The following is a 16,730-nucleotide window of genomic DNA, read 5'->3' on the forward strand; positions in this document are numbered from 1 at the left end:
AAATAATGAATTTTGAAGGTGGGGAAGAGCAGTTGATAATGAATAGAGGGTGGGAGAGAGAGAAGATATGACAATGAATTGAGGCAGAAGGGGCATGTAACTATAATGAATTAGGGTAAGGCTTAGAGCTGGAGGTACATAGTGGGGGGCGTTGAGGATAAAGTGACTGGTAATGAATTGGGGGAAAGAGTACAGGTGCTAATTAATTTATATATTAAATGGGGAAAGTGGCTATGAACAGATAGTGGGGGCACAGTGGCGGATTACACTGGTCTACAAAGAAAAAACAAAATTTCTGGCATGGACTTTAAGAACAGTTTTAGACTAATTTGAGGGTGCCGAATTCAAAACTGATCTTATAATTTCTCTATCACATCACGTTTTTGCGCTACAGATACATAGCCCATTTTCAAGAATTCGGTGATAAATATAAGTAGTATATGAAAGTGCCGGTTTATACGGTTCATTAAGGTAAATTTAGTTTTCATTTAGTCTCCCAATAAATGTGAGAATATCTTTGTTTTCTTTGAACATGCATAATTCCCATTTGTTATGAAAACACCCTTGTTTTCTGTGCTACTGGGACAGTAGAGCTACAGCATATATACAGAGCTCCTGCATATAATGTCACTGGTGATCACTGTATTACCTATACACTGACACTATATACAGACCTCCTGTGTATAATGTCACTGGGGATCACTGTATTACCTATACAATGACACTATATACAGAGCTCCTGTGTATAATGTCACTAGTGATCACTGTATTACCTGTACACTGACACTATATACAGAGCTCCTGTGTATAATGGCACCGGTGATCACTGTATTACCTGTACACTGACACTATATACAGAGCTGTGTATAATGTCACTAGTGATCACTTTATTACCTGTACACTGTATACTATATACAGAGCTCCTTTGTATAATGTCACTGGTGATCCCTGTATTACCTGTACACTGACACTATATACAGACGCTCCTGTGTATAATGGCACCGGTGATCACTGTATTACCTGTACACAGACACTGCATTCTTAGTACAGATCTCCTGTGTATAATGGCACTTATGGTGATAGTATTTTTTATTTTTTATTTATGATCATTATTGTACTTTTCAGTCACATTGTGGTGGTAATATGTTGTCCGGCCATGGTATCGCGGTATTTGTTCCTTGTATGTGCTATTATTTGGTTACTAAGTGGTGGTAATATGTGGTCTGGTCATGGTGTGGTGGTATTTGTTCCTTGTATGTGCTATTATTCGGTCACTGTGTGGTGGTAATATGTGGTTTGGTCATGTAGTGTTGGTATTTGTTCCTTGTATGTATTTGGTCACCATGTGGTGGTAATATGTGGTCTGGACATGGTGTGGCGGTATTTGTCCCTTGTATGTGATATTGTTCGGTCACTGTACTGGTAATATGTGGTCTGTACATGGTGTGGTGGTATTTGTTTCTTGTAGATGGTATTATATGTCACTATGTGGTGATAATATAGTGTCTGGTCATGGTGTTGTGGTATTTGTCCATTTTATGTGGTATTATGAGTCATTTTAAAAATTGAAAAATAAATAAAAATATACCTAAATTGTACTGCATATTTTAACAAATGTTTAATAGGTTAGAGTAGAGTAGGGCCCGGCGAAAAGAGTCTACCTTGTCGTCATGGCAGATTAAAAAAATCTTTTGGCCAAAACAAAAGCTGCTGGCTGTGTGTGTGATCTGGTGATGGGAACTGTTAATGTATGATTGGTGGTTTTTCCAAGAGAGAGCGATGGGACTGTGGACAGTTCGTGGGGTGAAGCCTGGGCGGAGTCTCAAGGGGGCCCCAAAAATTTTGCCAGTATGGGGCCCCAAAATTCCTAGTGGCAGCCCTGCAGTTTATCAGGGGTTAATCTGACTGGGGGCTCAGCAACAGCTTAAATGAGTTTGTGTTGTTTGATTGGTTCTTGTTATCTCTCCTCATGAACAGGTCTGATCTGATATGATTGGGCCAGAGAAAGGGCACCAAAATGTAAACTATAAATAGATCCTGTGACTGGTTAAAAGTGCACCATGACTTTAGGGACATACTGTATATATATTGTGACACTGTCACTGGCACAGTGTACAAGGGGGGATATGTGTCACTGCGCATGTTGGCGTCAGTGGTATGAAACCAGGATATTTTTCCACCAGCACACTAAGTGTTGGGAGGATTAAAGTAAGCTTTATACATGGGCTGGTTTTATGTGAGCACTCAGAGTGGGCGGGAGAGTGCTCACCATATCTCTTCCTGCAGCCGACTCCGGCAGGTGTACTAGCAGGACCTGCGGTGATGTCACAATTATGTGATCATCACATGGTCCTGGTTAAATACCTGGACACGTGAGACAGTTTGAGTGTGGTGTCTTGGGAGAGGAAGTACTCCCACGTAGCTCCAAGGAGGAGCGGAGGACATTGCCTGGTCCCTGCAGGTTGAGACTTTTCCTGTGAAAGGACTCTGTTACACTTTATTTGTTTTGGGTTTTTTTTTCCGTTAAGCCAGAAAGGCTCTGTTTTGTTTTGTAAATCCTGCCTTGGTGTATGCGGACTCCAATAAACCAGCAGGTGCTTCACCATCAAAATGTTCCTGTGTCTACCTGGGAAAGCCGCTAAGCGTGTCAACCCCTCACTATGTATATTATATTGCCTAAAATACAAAGAAAATGTGTCATCTTTAACTTTAGGCCTTTTAGAGGTAATTTCATCTTCAACTTGCTTAATTGTTCACAATAACAGTAATTTTGACCAGGGGTGCACAAACTTTTACATGCCACTGTAAATACAATCTTATACTGCAGTGCATCAATTCTTCCATCCCCATTCTGCAGTACATCACTCCTCTCCGGCTCTCTATATACAGCCTTATAATTGTCATGGCTCGGTTTCAGGACTCAATTGAGTGACCTCTTGCTGCATGGTCAGGTTCCCTTTCCGGTATGCCACAGACTGTTTAGTCTCTGTCCAGCTGCCGATAGCTCTTTTGTCTTTGCTTTAGACTTGCACAGTATCTATAGATAGGGTGTAGTTAAGGCCATTCAGGGTCAGTCAACACTGAATAGGGGCGCCATTACATTTACTTATGGTGCCAATCTACGCAGTCACGCCCCCTGAAGAAGGACCTCCGAAACGCGCGTCGGGGTGGGCAGGAGCCGTTCCCTCTCCTCAGTTACAACTTGGGTATGTTCCCCTTTATATTGGCGATGCATCTACACGCTGCACATGTATATTTATGCTAACATCCCTTTATTTAGATGGCGTAGTAGATTCCATTTCCATACATTGGTTTTGGATATATATTGGGTACTTCTTGTCTCTACATATATTGCATTGTGTTATATGAGGAGCGTTGTTCGTGTCTCCTTGCAGTCCATGGTGGCTATTGGCTGTTTTATCCCTCACTGTCAGTTTCCTTTGTTACATTGGTTATTTATTTAATAAAGTTTATACTTTTTCATTACATGGATTCTTTGCACCATTTTTCCGCATTGGTTGTTTTTTGCTGTCTCAGCATTGGTGTCTTCTTGCTATATCCATAGTAGCAGGCTCCTATTTACCGTATATACTCGAGTATAAGCTGAGATTTTCAGCCCAAATTCGGCTTATACTCGAGTCACGGTCTGTGGCAGGGTCGGCGGGTGAGGGGGAGAGGGCGCTGAGGCATACTTACCTAGTCCCGGCGATCCTGACGCTCCCCCTGCCCGTCACACTGTCTTCAGGTGCCGCAGCTCTTCCCCTGTACAGCGGTCACGTGGGACCGCTCATTAGAGAAATGAATAGGAAGAGGCTGCGGCACCCGGAGACCAGCTGTCCGGGGGAAGGAGCGGGACGCCGGGAGCAGGTAAGTATCGCATATTTACCTGTCCACGATCCACCCGCCGGGCGCCGCTCTGTCTTCCCGGCGTCTCTCCGCTCTGACTGTGCAGGTCAGAGGGCGCGATGACGCACATAGTGTGCGCGGCGCCCTCTGCCTGATCAGTCAGTGCGGAGAGACGCCGGGACCGGACGCTGAGGAGCTGCAAGCAAGAGAGGTGAGTATGTGTTTTGTTTTTTTTATTGCAGCAGCAGCAGCGTTATATATGTCACAGATTTATGTGGAGCATCTATGGGGCCAAACTGAACGCTGCAGAGCATTCCATATGGGGCAGCTTTATAATGAGCATCTATGGGGCCAAACTGAACGGTGCAGAGCATATAGGGCACAGCTATATAAGGAGCATCTATGGGACCAAACTGAACAGTGCAGAGCATATATGGCACAGATTTATGTGGAGCATCTATGGGGCCAAACTGAACGGTGCAGAGCATATAGGGCACAGCTTTATAATGAGCATCTATGGGGCCAAACTGAACGGTGCAGAGCATATATGGCACAGATTTATGTGGAGCATCTATGGGGCCAAACTGAACGGTGCAGAGCATATACGGCACAGCTTTATAATGAGCATCTATGGGGCCAAACTGAACGGTGCAGAGCATATAGGGCACAGCTTTATAATGAGCATCTATGGGGCCAAACTGAACGGTGCAGAGCATATAGGGCACAGCTTTATAATGAGCATCTATGGGGCCAAACGGAACGGTGCAGAGCATATATGGCACAGCTTTATATGGAGCATCTATAGGGCCATAATGAACGGTGCAGAGCATTGTATATGTGGCACAGCTTTATAAGGAGCATCTATGGGGCCATACTGAACGGTGCAGAGCATTATATATGGCACAGCTTTATAAGGAGCATCTATGGGGCCAAACTGAACGGTGCAGAGCATATAGGGCACAGCTATATAAGGAGCATCTATGGGGCCAAACGGAACGGTGCAGAGCACATATGGCACAGCTTTATATGGAGCATCTATAGGGCCATAATGAACGGTGCAGAGCATTGTATATATGGCACAGCTTTATATGGAGCATCTATAGGGCCATAATGAACGGTGCAGAGCATTCTATATGGCACAGCTATATATGGATAATATATGGGGCAATAATCAATGGTATGGAGCATTATATATGGCACAGCTTTATATGGAGCATCTATGGGGCAATAATGAACGGTATGGAGCATCTATTTTTATTTTTGAAATTCACCGGTAGCTGCTGCATTTTCCACCCTAGGCTTATACTCGAGTCAATAAGTTTTCCCAGTTTTTTGTGGCAAAATGAGGGGGGTCGGCTTATACTCGGGTCGGCTTATACTCGAGTATATACGGTATCTTTTTTTCCCTGTTTATTATCATCATGGTTATATGGTTACAACAATTTTGCTTGCTCTGTATTCCTTGCGTTTATATGGAGAGAAGTCAAGAGTCAGATTAGGGACTTTCCTCGTTTGAACAGGGACCTATTTGCAGAGTTTGCATCTTTCCTGGTTTGTACGTTACCCATGCGAGTCTGTTTACAAGCTTAACAATAATGCAGTATATGACTCCTCTCAGCCTCCACTACACACAGCATTTTCTGCTTTATATTACCAATCTTAGCTTCCTATTTATACAGCCTCATACTGCAGGGCATCACTCTTCTTAGTCCTCACTATATAGGCTCCTCCTGCAGTACAACGATCCTCTCATTACCGTGGCCTTCTCTTGCAGCATATCAATCCTTTTATTCCTGAAAACCTCCACCTGCGGTATATCTCTCCTCTAATCCTCCTAGAACTTCAATACTGACCATATAAACACGTGGTCAAAATTGTTTGTACCCCTCGTTTAATGAAAGAAAAACCCACAATGGTCACAGAAATTAAATTGAATCTGACAACAGTAAGGGTATGTTTCCACGGTAAGTAAACGCTGCTTGTTTGACGCTGCAGCGTCAAACAAGCAGCGTCCAGATGTTCCAGCATAGTGGAGGGGATTTTATGAAATCCCGTCTCCACTATGCGTGGAAACCCGCACGCGGCGGCCCTGCGACTCCGGACATGCTGCGCGTCTTTTCAGATCGCAGCATGTCCGTACACCTTGCGGGGACGCAGCGTCCCCGCAAGGCATATCACAGGGCCCTATGGCGAGGGGTGCGATGATCCCGGATGTGTACTGTACACATCCGGCACCATCGCGTCCCAGAAAGGGGGCGGGGCTTAGCGCCGAGCGGCTTCGCCGCTACGGCGATACCGCCGCCCCTCCGGACCGTGGAGACATACCCTAATAATAAATAAAAAATCTATGAAAATGAACACATGAAAGTCAGACATTGCTTTTCAACCATGCTTCCACAGAATTAAAAAAATAAAACTCATGAAATAGGCCTGGTCAGAAATGATGGTACCCCTGAAAATAATGTGACAAAGGGGAAATGTTAAATCACAGTGTGTCCACTAATTAGCATCACAGGTGTCTATAATCTCGGAACCAGTGAGTGGGACTGTATATAGGGCTACAGATACTCACTGTGCTGTTTGGTGACATGGTGTGTATCACACTCAGCATGAACCAGAGGAAGCGAAGAAAAGAGTTGTCTTAGGAGATTAGAAAGTAAATTATAGACAAACATGTTAAAGGTAAAAGTTATAAGACCATCTCCAAGCAACTTGATGTTCCTGTGACTATAGTTGCACATATTATTCAGAAATTTAAGATCCATGGGACTGTAGCCAACCTCCCTGAACGTGGCCGCAGGAGGAAAATTAATGACTAATCAAAGAGATGGATAATACGAATAGTAACAAAAGGGCCAAAACTTCTAAAGAGATTAAATGTGAACTTCAAGATCAAGGAACTTCAGTATCAGATCGCACCATTCGTCGTTGTCTGAGCCAAAGTGGTCTTCATGGGAGACGACCAAGGAGAACACCATTGTTGACAAGCCACAAAGCTTCTGGGAGAATGTCCTATTGACAGATGAGACAAAATGGAACTTTTTGGCAAGGCACATCAGCTCTATGTTCACAGATGGAAAAATTAAACATACCAAGAAAAGAACACTGTCCCTAGTGTGAAACATGGAGGAGGGTGTCTAGAATCTGTGCAGGGTACAATGAAATCTCAAGACTATCAAGGAATTCTAGAGAGAAATGTGCTGCCCAGTGTCAGAAAGCTTGGTTTCAGTCGCAGGTCATGGGTCTTGCAGCAGGATAATGACACAAATCACACAGCTAACACCCAAGAATGGCTAAGAGGAAAACATTGGACTATTCTGAAGTGGCCTTCTATGATCCCTGACCTAAATCCTATTGAGCATCTTTGGAAAGAGCTGAAACATGCCGTCTGGAAAAAGGAACCTTCAAACATGAGACAACTGGAGCAGTTTGGTCTTGAGGAGTGGGCCAAAATACCTGTCAAGAGGTGCAGAAGTCTCATTGACAGTTACAGGAATCATTTGATTGCAGTGATTGCCTCAAAAGATTGTGCAACAAAATATTAAGTTAACGGTACCATCATTTCTGTCCAGGCCTATTTCATGAGTTTTATTTTTTTTTTTTAATTCTGTGGAAGCATGGTTGAAAAGCAATGTCTGACTTTCATTTGTTCATTTTCATAAATTTTGAATTTATTATTACTTTCGTCAGATTCAAGTTATTTCTGTGACCATTGTGGGTTTTTCTGTCAGTAAACGAGGGGTACCAACTACGTGTGTAGTGACGATATATATATCCTAAATGTGTACTCATAACTAGATTTAGTTTAGTTATAATATCTCTTCGTTAAAATTAGCCGGTGTAACAAAAATTGGAGCGTAATGTCGTTAGAATAAAAAAACTACTAGTTTTTTTATCATGATGACTTTAAGTGGCTTGTTATAAATGAATGTGTTCCTAATGCCGCATCTGCAGAGACAACACACTTCAGAATACAATAAAAAATCAGACTGGAAAGGACAAATGCTAATGTCTTTAGCTTTCCTGTAATGAGAAGTCATATGAAACTCATTACACTGCTTGAGGCCAACACAACTAATTAACCTTTGTATGGCAACTTACATCAGAGGATGACGAGTTGACAACAATGCCGAATGCTGGCACGTGATCATCCTCTTTCTTGATGGCCTCTGCTTGTGGCAGACTGGAGGACCTGGCTGGAAGAAGCAGCGGCTTGTGTTCCCTCATATTCGTGCTGTGTATCGAGCTCACAGGTGTATTCTTTGGAAGAACTTTTTTCTTCATGATTCTTTTTCTTGAGAGAATGGTCTTCTGGGAGCATAGACACGATTGGGCTGTCTGCTGTCGAGTTTGTGCAACTATATAAAAGCAAATGGACTTGAAAATGAAGCTGTGCCACTTTTACCTGCAAACAATTGTAATGATACTGACAAAAGCAATATTAGATCTCCTACATCAGTTCTGGTTTATTTCTTAAACTGCACTGCCCACTTAGTAAAACCTTGTTTTCATGCAGCCACCAGGAATTGTCTGGCAATGAAGTGTGCGGTTCTTACACAAGCCAAGAATTCTTTCTTCTTAGCTGGGCTAAAAATGTTGATGCAACACTTCTAGCGTCATGTGAGAATGCTCATTTTTTTCAACGTTTGGAATTAAATCAAATGGGCCATATATACTGTGTGGTATTCCAGAAGGTGGTAGCAGGGGACTGGCGGCGAGGAGGTATGCCAATCAGCCACTCTGCCTTGGTCAGGGTATTTGGATACAAAGCTAGGGCACCAAACAGAATCTTTGCCCCGGGTGAAGGAGTGCCTAGCTAAGTTCCTCTATGCCAGCCAAAACCTCTATTAAATCTGTTTCAAACTAAATGAACTAGTAAGAGAGAGAGAAAGGCATGTCCCTCCAAATCTCCTAATCCCTTCCTTACCCTCAGTGCTAAAACCTAAGTAACAGACAAAAAGGCGCAGACGTCAGGGACGCTAATGAAGCAAGAGGAGGTGGCGCCTGGCGCGCACAGGCCCCGAGTGACGGGTGTGCTGCGTCTGATTAGGGGGGAAAGACCCGCCCCCGGGACGATTTCACGGTATGAGGGGCACATTTTATAAGCGTTTATTTCAGCGTGTGCAGGGAGCATAACTAAAAGAGCATAACTAAAAGAGCCACCTTGTCAGAATGCAGCATTAGTCCTGCACAAGTTGGCTTTTTTTAGTTACAAACGCCTGAGGGGGGTGACAGGTTCCCTTTAAATAGGGACCTGAATAATGTAAAGTGGTGTTTGGGATTCTTGATCAGAGGGTTACTAAAATCTTTATTATGTAAATGAACAACAACATGTACAGTATATTGCCATACATGACTTAGTCGCTCTTCTCTCAATTCATGGTATCACAAAGGCTATTGTTGTGTCTAATACATATAATTGTAAATGAACAGGTCAGTGGTAAGTGAGCACTTATTTTATAAGAACTGTCATATTCCTCATGGCTCTACTGACATTATCACTTACTAGAAAGAGGTAGAATGATGATGTTGAGCAGTGTATAAATCTCTAATCGTCTTATGTGTCCCTGAAATACATATTTTTAATAAAAATATCTACTAGAGATGAGCAAAAAGATTCTAACTACCCTGGTCTATCATCATGTTCTGTTCTCCATGGCAGCCAGATCAGTGCAATCTTGGTGCGTGACCGGGTAACGTCATGGGGCCAAGTAAGCTGCAGAGGCTCCGTGGATGCTGGACAGAAGATTGCCAGCACAGACGTGAACACTGTCCTGGCCTGGTTGCCACGGAGGACTGAATGCCGGACCGGGGTAGTTTGAATCTTTTGTAGATTTTTTTATAGTGATCAAATAAATTGTTAGAATACTGTCCTAAAATAAGTAATAGAAACCTTTTATCTTTACATTTCTCTCTGAAATATGTTTTTTTCCCGGTTTACTGTGAAACTAGAGGGACAACATATCTTGTAGAACTCCTAGAATTAAACATTAAAGTCTACACTTCACATCTTTAAATTCAAACCCATAGTATGGGTGTACACAGACTAACTGGTGGAATTTGTGTCACTGTCCAAATACTCCTGAATCCAACTGTTCATGACGGGATCCAACATGGTACTTAGTGATAGGAGCATCCATAACAGCGTAGTTGCCTCCTACATTACGATAGTCTCTGCTCCCGTCTGGGATTAATAGAGAAGTGATTTATAGTTTTTTGCAGAGCTTATGCAGAGGCAATGAACTTAAAGGAGTCATCTGGCCTTATGATATTGATGACCTATTGCTATGATATTTCATCAATAGTAGATCAGCTGGGGTCCAACACCCAGCATCCCCTCCAATCAGCTCTACCGGCTCTGTTTACATCCGTTCGGCAGAGTAGCTGATAAAAACTGATCAGTGTGGGTGCCCCAACTAATCTGATGACCTGTACTAAGGATAGGTCATCAATATCATCAAACCAAGCAACCCCTTTAATGATTCCTGGAGTTCTTCTAATCAAGCTGACGGGACACTTAGTACCATGATGCCTGATTTCCATTATTCAGTTTTCTGAAGCGCTTAAAAAATTTGACTTTACTACAAATGAGTTTACTGGAATCTCAGTTTTACTGTACGAAGGAAACAAATTTCATTCATTTAATGAAGTCACTGTACATCATGCTCCATGGGTTATTTATTGGAAAAAGCTTTCTCTGTGTTTTCTAGATTTTCTACATTATTGATCTTATGCTGAGAAAATAATTTATTATGCAATGGGCTAAAAAAGTAATCAGCTTTTCAGAAAGAAGCTGGAGATTACTATATGATATAGTATGATATCTCCTGTGATAATGACTACTGGGTCCGTGCCACCTTCAGCAGTTCTGGAATTTATTGTCCCAGATATCCCGGAGAACATTTATTAAAATGTAACCACCACACCAGCAGCAGAAAGATCTGTGGCTTTTGCATACCTGTAATATACTAATCTTGGGTACTTGTTGCCATCAGCCCTATATAAACGTGGACAATATTGTTGTTACCCTTATAGTAAAATAAGAAAAACCCAGAATGGTCACTGAAATAACTTTAAACTGACAAAAGTAATTTTCAATTTAAATTTATTAAATATCAGCTAATGAAATCAGACATTGCTTTTGAATTGTGGTTCAACAAAATAAACCCTAAGTAATGAAAATGGCCTGGACAAAAATGATGGCACCTGTAGGAAATAATTTGACCACAGGAACATGATAAATTAAGGTGTGTCCTGTATTAGCACCACAAGTATCTACAATCTAGTGATCACTCAGTATGTCTATTTAAATGGTGAAAAGTAGTCACTGTGCTGTTTGGTATCATGGTGAGTACCACAATGAACATGGACGGAACAAAGCTAAGAACAGAGTTTCTCAGATTAGAAATAAAAGTATGGACAAAGTTGTTAAAGGTAAAGGCCATAAACCATCTCCAAACAGCTTGATGTTCCTATTACTACAGTCGCACGTATTTTTAAGAAACTTAAGGTATATGGGACTGTAGCCAACCACCCTGGACATGGCAGTAAGAGAAAAATTGAAAAGACGGATAATACACATGGTAACCAAAGAAGCCAGAACAACTTCCAAAGATATTAGAGTTGAACTCCAAGGTCACGGTACATCAGCCTCAGTGTCATGTTCATGAAAGATGACCGAGGATAAAATCACTGTTAAAGCAAATCATAAAAAAGTGAGATCAGAAATTGCCAAAATGCATATTGACAAGTCACAAAGCTTCTGAAAGAATGCCCTTTGAACAGATGAGACAAAACTGGGGATTATGGAAAGTTCACAGACAAATATGAAGCGTACAAATAAAAACATTGTACCATCTGTGAAACATGGAGGAGGCTCAGTTATGTTTTGGAGCTGCTTTGCTGCATCTGGCACATTGTGTCTTGAATCTCTGCAGGATACAATGAAATCTCAAAACCTTCAAGGCATTCTGGAGAAAACTGTGCTGCCTAGTAGCAGAAATCTTAGTTTGAGTTGGAGATGATGGGTCCATCGGCAGAATAATGACCAAAAACATAGCTAAAACGTCCAAGAATGGATGAGAGTAAAGCATTGGGCTATCCTGAAGTGGCCTTCGAGGAGCCTGGATCAAAGTCATATTGAACATCTGTGGAAATAGGTGAACATGTAGTTCTGGAGACGGCACCCTTCACACTTGAGGTAACTGGAGCAGTTTGCCTCCATCTGCAAGGAGTTTGTATGTTCCCCCCATGTTTGCGTGGGTTTCCTCCCACATTCCAAAGACAAGACTAATAGGGAATTTAGATTGTGAGCCATAATGGAGACAGTGATGATAATGTATGTAAAGCGCTGCAGAATATGATAGCACTATATAAGCAAAGCATAATAAATAATAATAAACAAGGAGTGGACCAAAATACCCGTGGACAGGTGCAGAAGTCTCATTAGTAGTTACAGAAATAGTTTATTTGCAGTGATTGCCTCAAATGGTTGTGCAACAAAATATTCAGTTAAGCTACCATCATTTTGTCCAGGTCATTTTCTTTAGTGTTTTTTTTAAATATTTATTTTGAACCACAGTAAAAAAGTAATGTCTCATTTTCATTAGTTGATATTCAGTAAATTTACATTGGAAATTATTTTTCTTCGTTTCAACTTATTTCAGTGACCATTGTGGGTTGTTTTTACTTTAACTGAGGGGTACCAACAATTTTGTCCACATGTGTACATACAGTTATGGCCAAAAGTATTCACACCCCTGCAATTCTGTCAGATAATACTCAGTTTCTTCCTGAAAATGATTGCAAACACAAATTCTTTGGTATTATTATCTTCATTTAATTTGTCTTAAATGAAAAAACACAAAAGAGAATGAAGCAAAAAGCAAAACATTGATCATTTCACACAAAACTCCAAAAATGGGCCAGACAAAAGTATTGGCACCCTCAGCCTAATACTTGGTTGCACAACCTTTAGCCAAAATAACTGCGACCAACCGCTTCCGGTAACCATCAATGAGTTTCTTACAATGCTCTGCTGGAATTTTAGACCATTCTTCTTTGGCAAACTGCTCCAGGACCATGATATTTGAAGGGTGCCTTCTCCAACATGCCATTTTTAGATCTCTCCACAGGTGTTCTATGGGATTCAGGTCTGGGCTCATTGCTGGCCACCTTAGAAATCTCCAGTGCTTTCTCTCAAACCATTTTCCAGTGTTTTTTGAAGTGTGTTTTGGGTCATTGTCCTGCTGGAAGACCCACGACCTCTGAGGGAAAAACAACTTTCTCACACTGGGCCCTACATTATGCTGCAAAATTTGATGGTAGTCTTCAGACTTCATAATGCCATGCACACGGTCAAGCAGTCCAGTGCCAGAGGCAGCAAAGGAACCCCAAAACATCAGGGAACCTCCGCCATGTTTGACTGTAGGGACCGTGTTCTTTTCTTTGAATGCCTCTTTTTTTCTCCTGTAAACTCAATGTTAAATAAATTCTGTAAAAAGCAAATCAAGGCAGCAAAGATTGAGACAGAGAGACTCATTGCCAGAGAGAGCAAAAATAACCCCAAAATATTCTTTAACTACATAAATAGTAAGAAACTAAAAAATTATAGTGTTGGCCCCCTTAAAAATAGTCTGGGTGAAATGGTGGATGAGGAGGAAAAAGCCAATATGCTAAATGACTTTTTTTCATCAGTATTTACAAAAGAAAATCCCATGGCAGACAATATGACTAGTGATAAAAATTCCCAATTAAATGTTACCTGCTTAACCCAGCAGGAAGTACGGCAGCGTCTAAAAATCACAAAAATTGACAAATCTCCGGGCCCGGATGGGATACACCCCCGAGTACTGCAGGAATTAAGTACAGCCATTGATAGACCATCATTTTTAATCTTTAAAGAGTCCATAATAACAGGGTCTGTACCACAGGACTGGCGTATAGCAAATGTGGTGCCAATATTCAAAAAGGGGACAAAAACTGAACTCGGAAATTATAGGCCAGTAAGCTTAACCTCTACTGTGGGTAAAATCCTGGAGGGCATTCTAAGGGATGCTATACTGGAGTATCTGAAGAGGAATAACCTCATGACCCAGTATCAGCACGGGTTTACTAGGGACCGTTCATGTCAGACTAATTTGATCATCTTCTATGAAGAGGTAAGTTCCGGACTGGACCAAGGGAACCCAGTAGATGTAGTGTATATGGACTTTTCAAAAGCTTTTGATACGGTGCCACATAAAAGGTTGATACATAAAATGAGAATAATGGGGATAGGGGAAAATATGTGCAAGTGGGTTGAGAGCTGGCTCAGGGATAGGAAACAAAGGGTGGTTATTAATGGAGCACACTCAGACTGGGTCGCGGTTAGTAGTGGGGTACCACAGGGGTCAGTATTGGGCCCTCTTCTTTTTAACATATTTATTAATGACCTTGTAGGGGGCATTCAGAGTAGAATTTCAATATTTGCAGATGACACTAAACTCTGCAGGGTAATCAATACAGAGGAGGACAATTTTATATTACAGGATGATTTATGTAAACTAGAAGCTTGGGCTGATAAATGGCAAATGAGCTTTAATGGGGATAAATGTAAGGTCATGCACTTGGGTAGAAGTAATAAGATGTATAACTATGTGCTTAATTCTAAAACTCTGGGCAAAACCGTCAATGAAAAAGACCTGGGTGTATGGGTGGATGACAAACTCATATTCAGTGGCCAGTGTCAGGCAGCTGCTACAAAGGCAAATAAAATAATGGGATGCATTAAAAGAGGCATAGATGCTCATGAGGAGAACATAATTTTACCTCTATACAAGTCACTAGTGCGACCACACTTAGAATACTGTGCACAGTTCTGGTCTCCGGTGTATAAGAAAGACATAGCTGAACTGGAGCGAGTGCAGAGAAGAGCGACCAAGGTTATTAGAGGACTGGGGGGTCTGCCATACCAAGATAGGTTATTACACTTGGGGCTATTTAGTTTGGAAAAACGAAGGCTAAGGGGTGATCTTATGTTAATGTATAAATATATGAGGGGACAGTACAAAGACCTTTCTGATGATCTTTTTAATCATAGACCGGTGGCAGGGACAAGGGGGCATCCTCTACGTCTGGAGGAAAAAAGGTTTAAGCATAATAACAGACGCGGATTCTTTACTGTAAGAGCAGTGAGACTATGGAACTCTCTGCCGTATAATGTTGTAATGAGTGATTCATTACTTAAATTTAAGAGGGGACTGGATACCTTTCTGGAAAAGTATGTTACAGGGTATATATATTAGATTCCTTGATAAGGCGTTGATCCAGGGAACTAGTCTGATAGCCGTATGTGGGGTCGGGAAGGAATTTTTTTCCCCATGGTGGAGCTTACTCTTACCACATGGTTTTTTTTTGCCTTCCCCTGGATCAACATGTTAGGGCATGTTAGGCTATGGGTTGAACTAGATGGACTTAAAGTCTTCCTTCAACCTTAATAACTATGTAACTATGTAATGTTGATGCCTTTGCCCAAAAAGCTCTACTTTTGTCTCATCTGACCAGAGAACATTCTTCCAAAACATTTTAGGCTTTTTCAGGTAAGTTTTGGCAAACTCCAGCCTGGCTTTTTTAGGTCTCGGGGTAAGAAGTGGGGTCTTCCTGGGTCTCCTACCATACAGTCCCTTTTCATTCAAACGCCGACGGATAGTACGGGTTGACACTGTTGTACCCTCGGACTGCAGGGCAGCTTGAACTTGTTTGGATGTTAGTCCAGATTCTTTATCCAACATCCGCACATTCTTGTGTTGAAATCTCTTGTCAATTTTTCTTTTCCGTCCACATCTAGGGAGGTTAGCCACATTGCCATGGGTTTTAAACTTCTTGATGACACTGCGCACGGTAGACACAGGAACATTCAGGTCTTTGGAGATGGACTTGTAGCCTTGAGATTGCTCATGCTTCTTCACAATTTGGTTTCTCAAGTCCTCAGACAGTTCTTTGGTCTTCTTTCTTTTCTCCATGCTCAATGTGGTACACACAAGGACACAGGACAGAGGTTGAGTCAACTTTAATCCATGTCAACTGGCTGCAAGTGTGATTTAGTTATTGCCAACACCTGTTAGGTGCCACAGGTAAGTTACAGGTGCTGTTAATTACACAAATTAGAGAAGCATCACATGATTTTTCGAACAGTGCCAATACTTCTGTCCACCCTCTTTTTTATGTTTGGTGTGGAATTATATCCAATTTGGCTTTAGGACAATTCTTTTTGTGTTTTTTCATTTAAGACAAATTAAATGAAGATAATAATACCAAAGAATTTGTGTTTGCAATCATTTTCAGGAAGAAACTGAGAATTATCTGACAGAATTGCAGGGGTGTGAATACTTTTGGCCATGACTGTACATGGTCTTGGTTCTTTCATTGTTGGTTATGATTCCTTTGCTCTATTCTTGTGTCTATCTAGCTTTATTTTACTTACACACCTTTTAAATGGAAGAAAACATACACATATTTGTTAAAGGAAATGTGTTCTAAATAAACTATAGTTTAAATCACATTTTTATTACAAATGAAGTTTTTTAAGAATTTCGATTTTTTTTTTTCATGTAACTAATTTTTACAGTGGCCACTCAGCTACTTCCACCTCATGAGGTAAGTAGGGCGATGATGTTGTGCCCCAGCTTCATGCCAGTACACGTGCACAATCAGCAGGTAAGGTGCATGATACCTGACAACTGTGCATGGGCACTTGGGCCCCTGCTCTTCTCCATTTACACCTTTGGCCTGGGACAGCTCATAGAATCTCATGGCTTTCAGTATCACCTCTACGCTGATGACACACAGATCTACATCTCTGGACCAGATATCACCTCCCTACTAACCAGAATCCCTCAATGTCT

General features: G+C 41.5%; 1 protein-coding gene across 3 annotated transcripts in view; it reads right to left on the bottom strand.

Moving 5' to 3' along the window:
* The window catches only part of BEND7 (BEN domain containing 7), a 148,262-nt gene that overhangs the window by 49,979 nt on the left and 81,553 nt on the right, over positions 1-16,730 (bottom strand). For all 3 annotated transcript variants that reach the window (XM_077264614.1, XM_077264615.1, XM_077264613.1), the window contains exon 5: positions 7,948-8,204. In XM_077264614.1, the coding sequence (XP_077120729.1) occupies positions 7,948-8,204 (257 nt within the window). The remainder of the gene's footprint in view (positions 1-7,947; positions 8,205-16,730) is intronic.

The sequence above is a fragment of the Ranitomeya variabilis genome, chromosome 5, assembly GCF_051348905.1.
Source record: "Ranitomeya variabilis isolate aRanVar5 chromosome 5, aRanVar5.hap1, whole genome shotgun sequence".
Lineage (NCBI taxonomy): Eukaryota > Metazoa > Chordata > Amphibia > Anura > Dendrobatidae > Ranitomeya > Ranitomeya variabilis.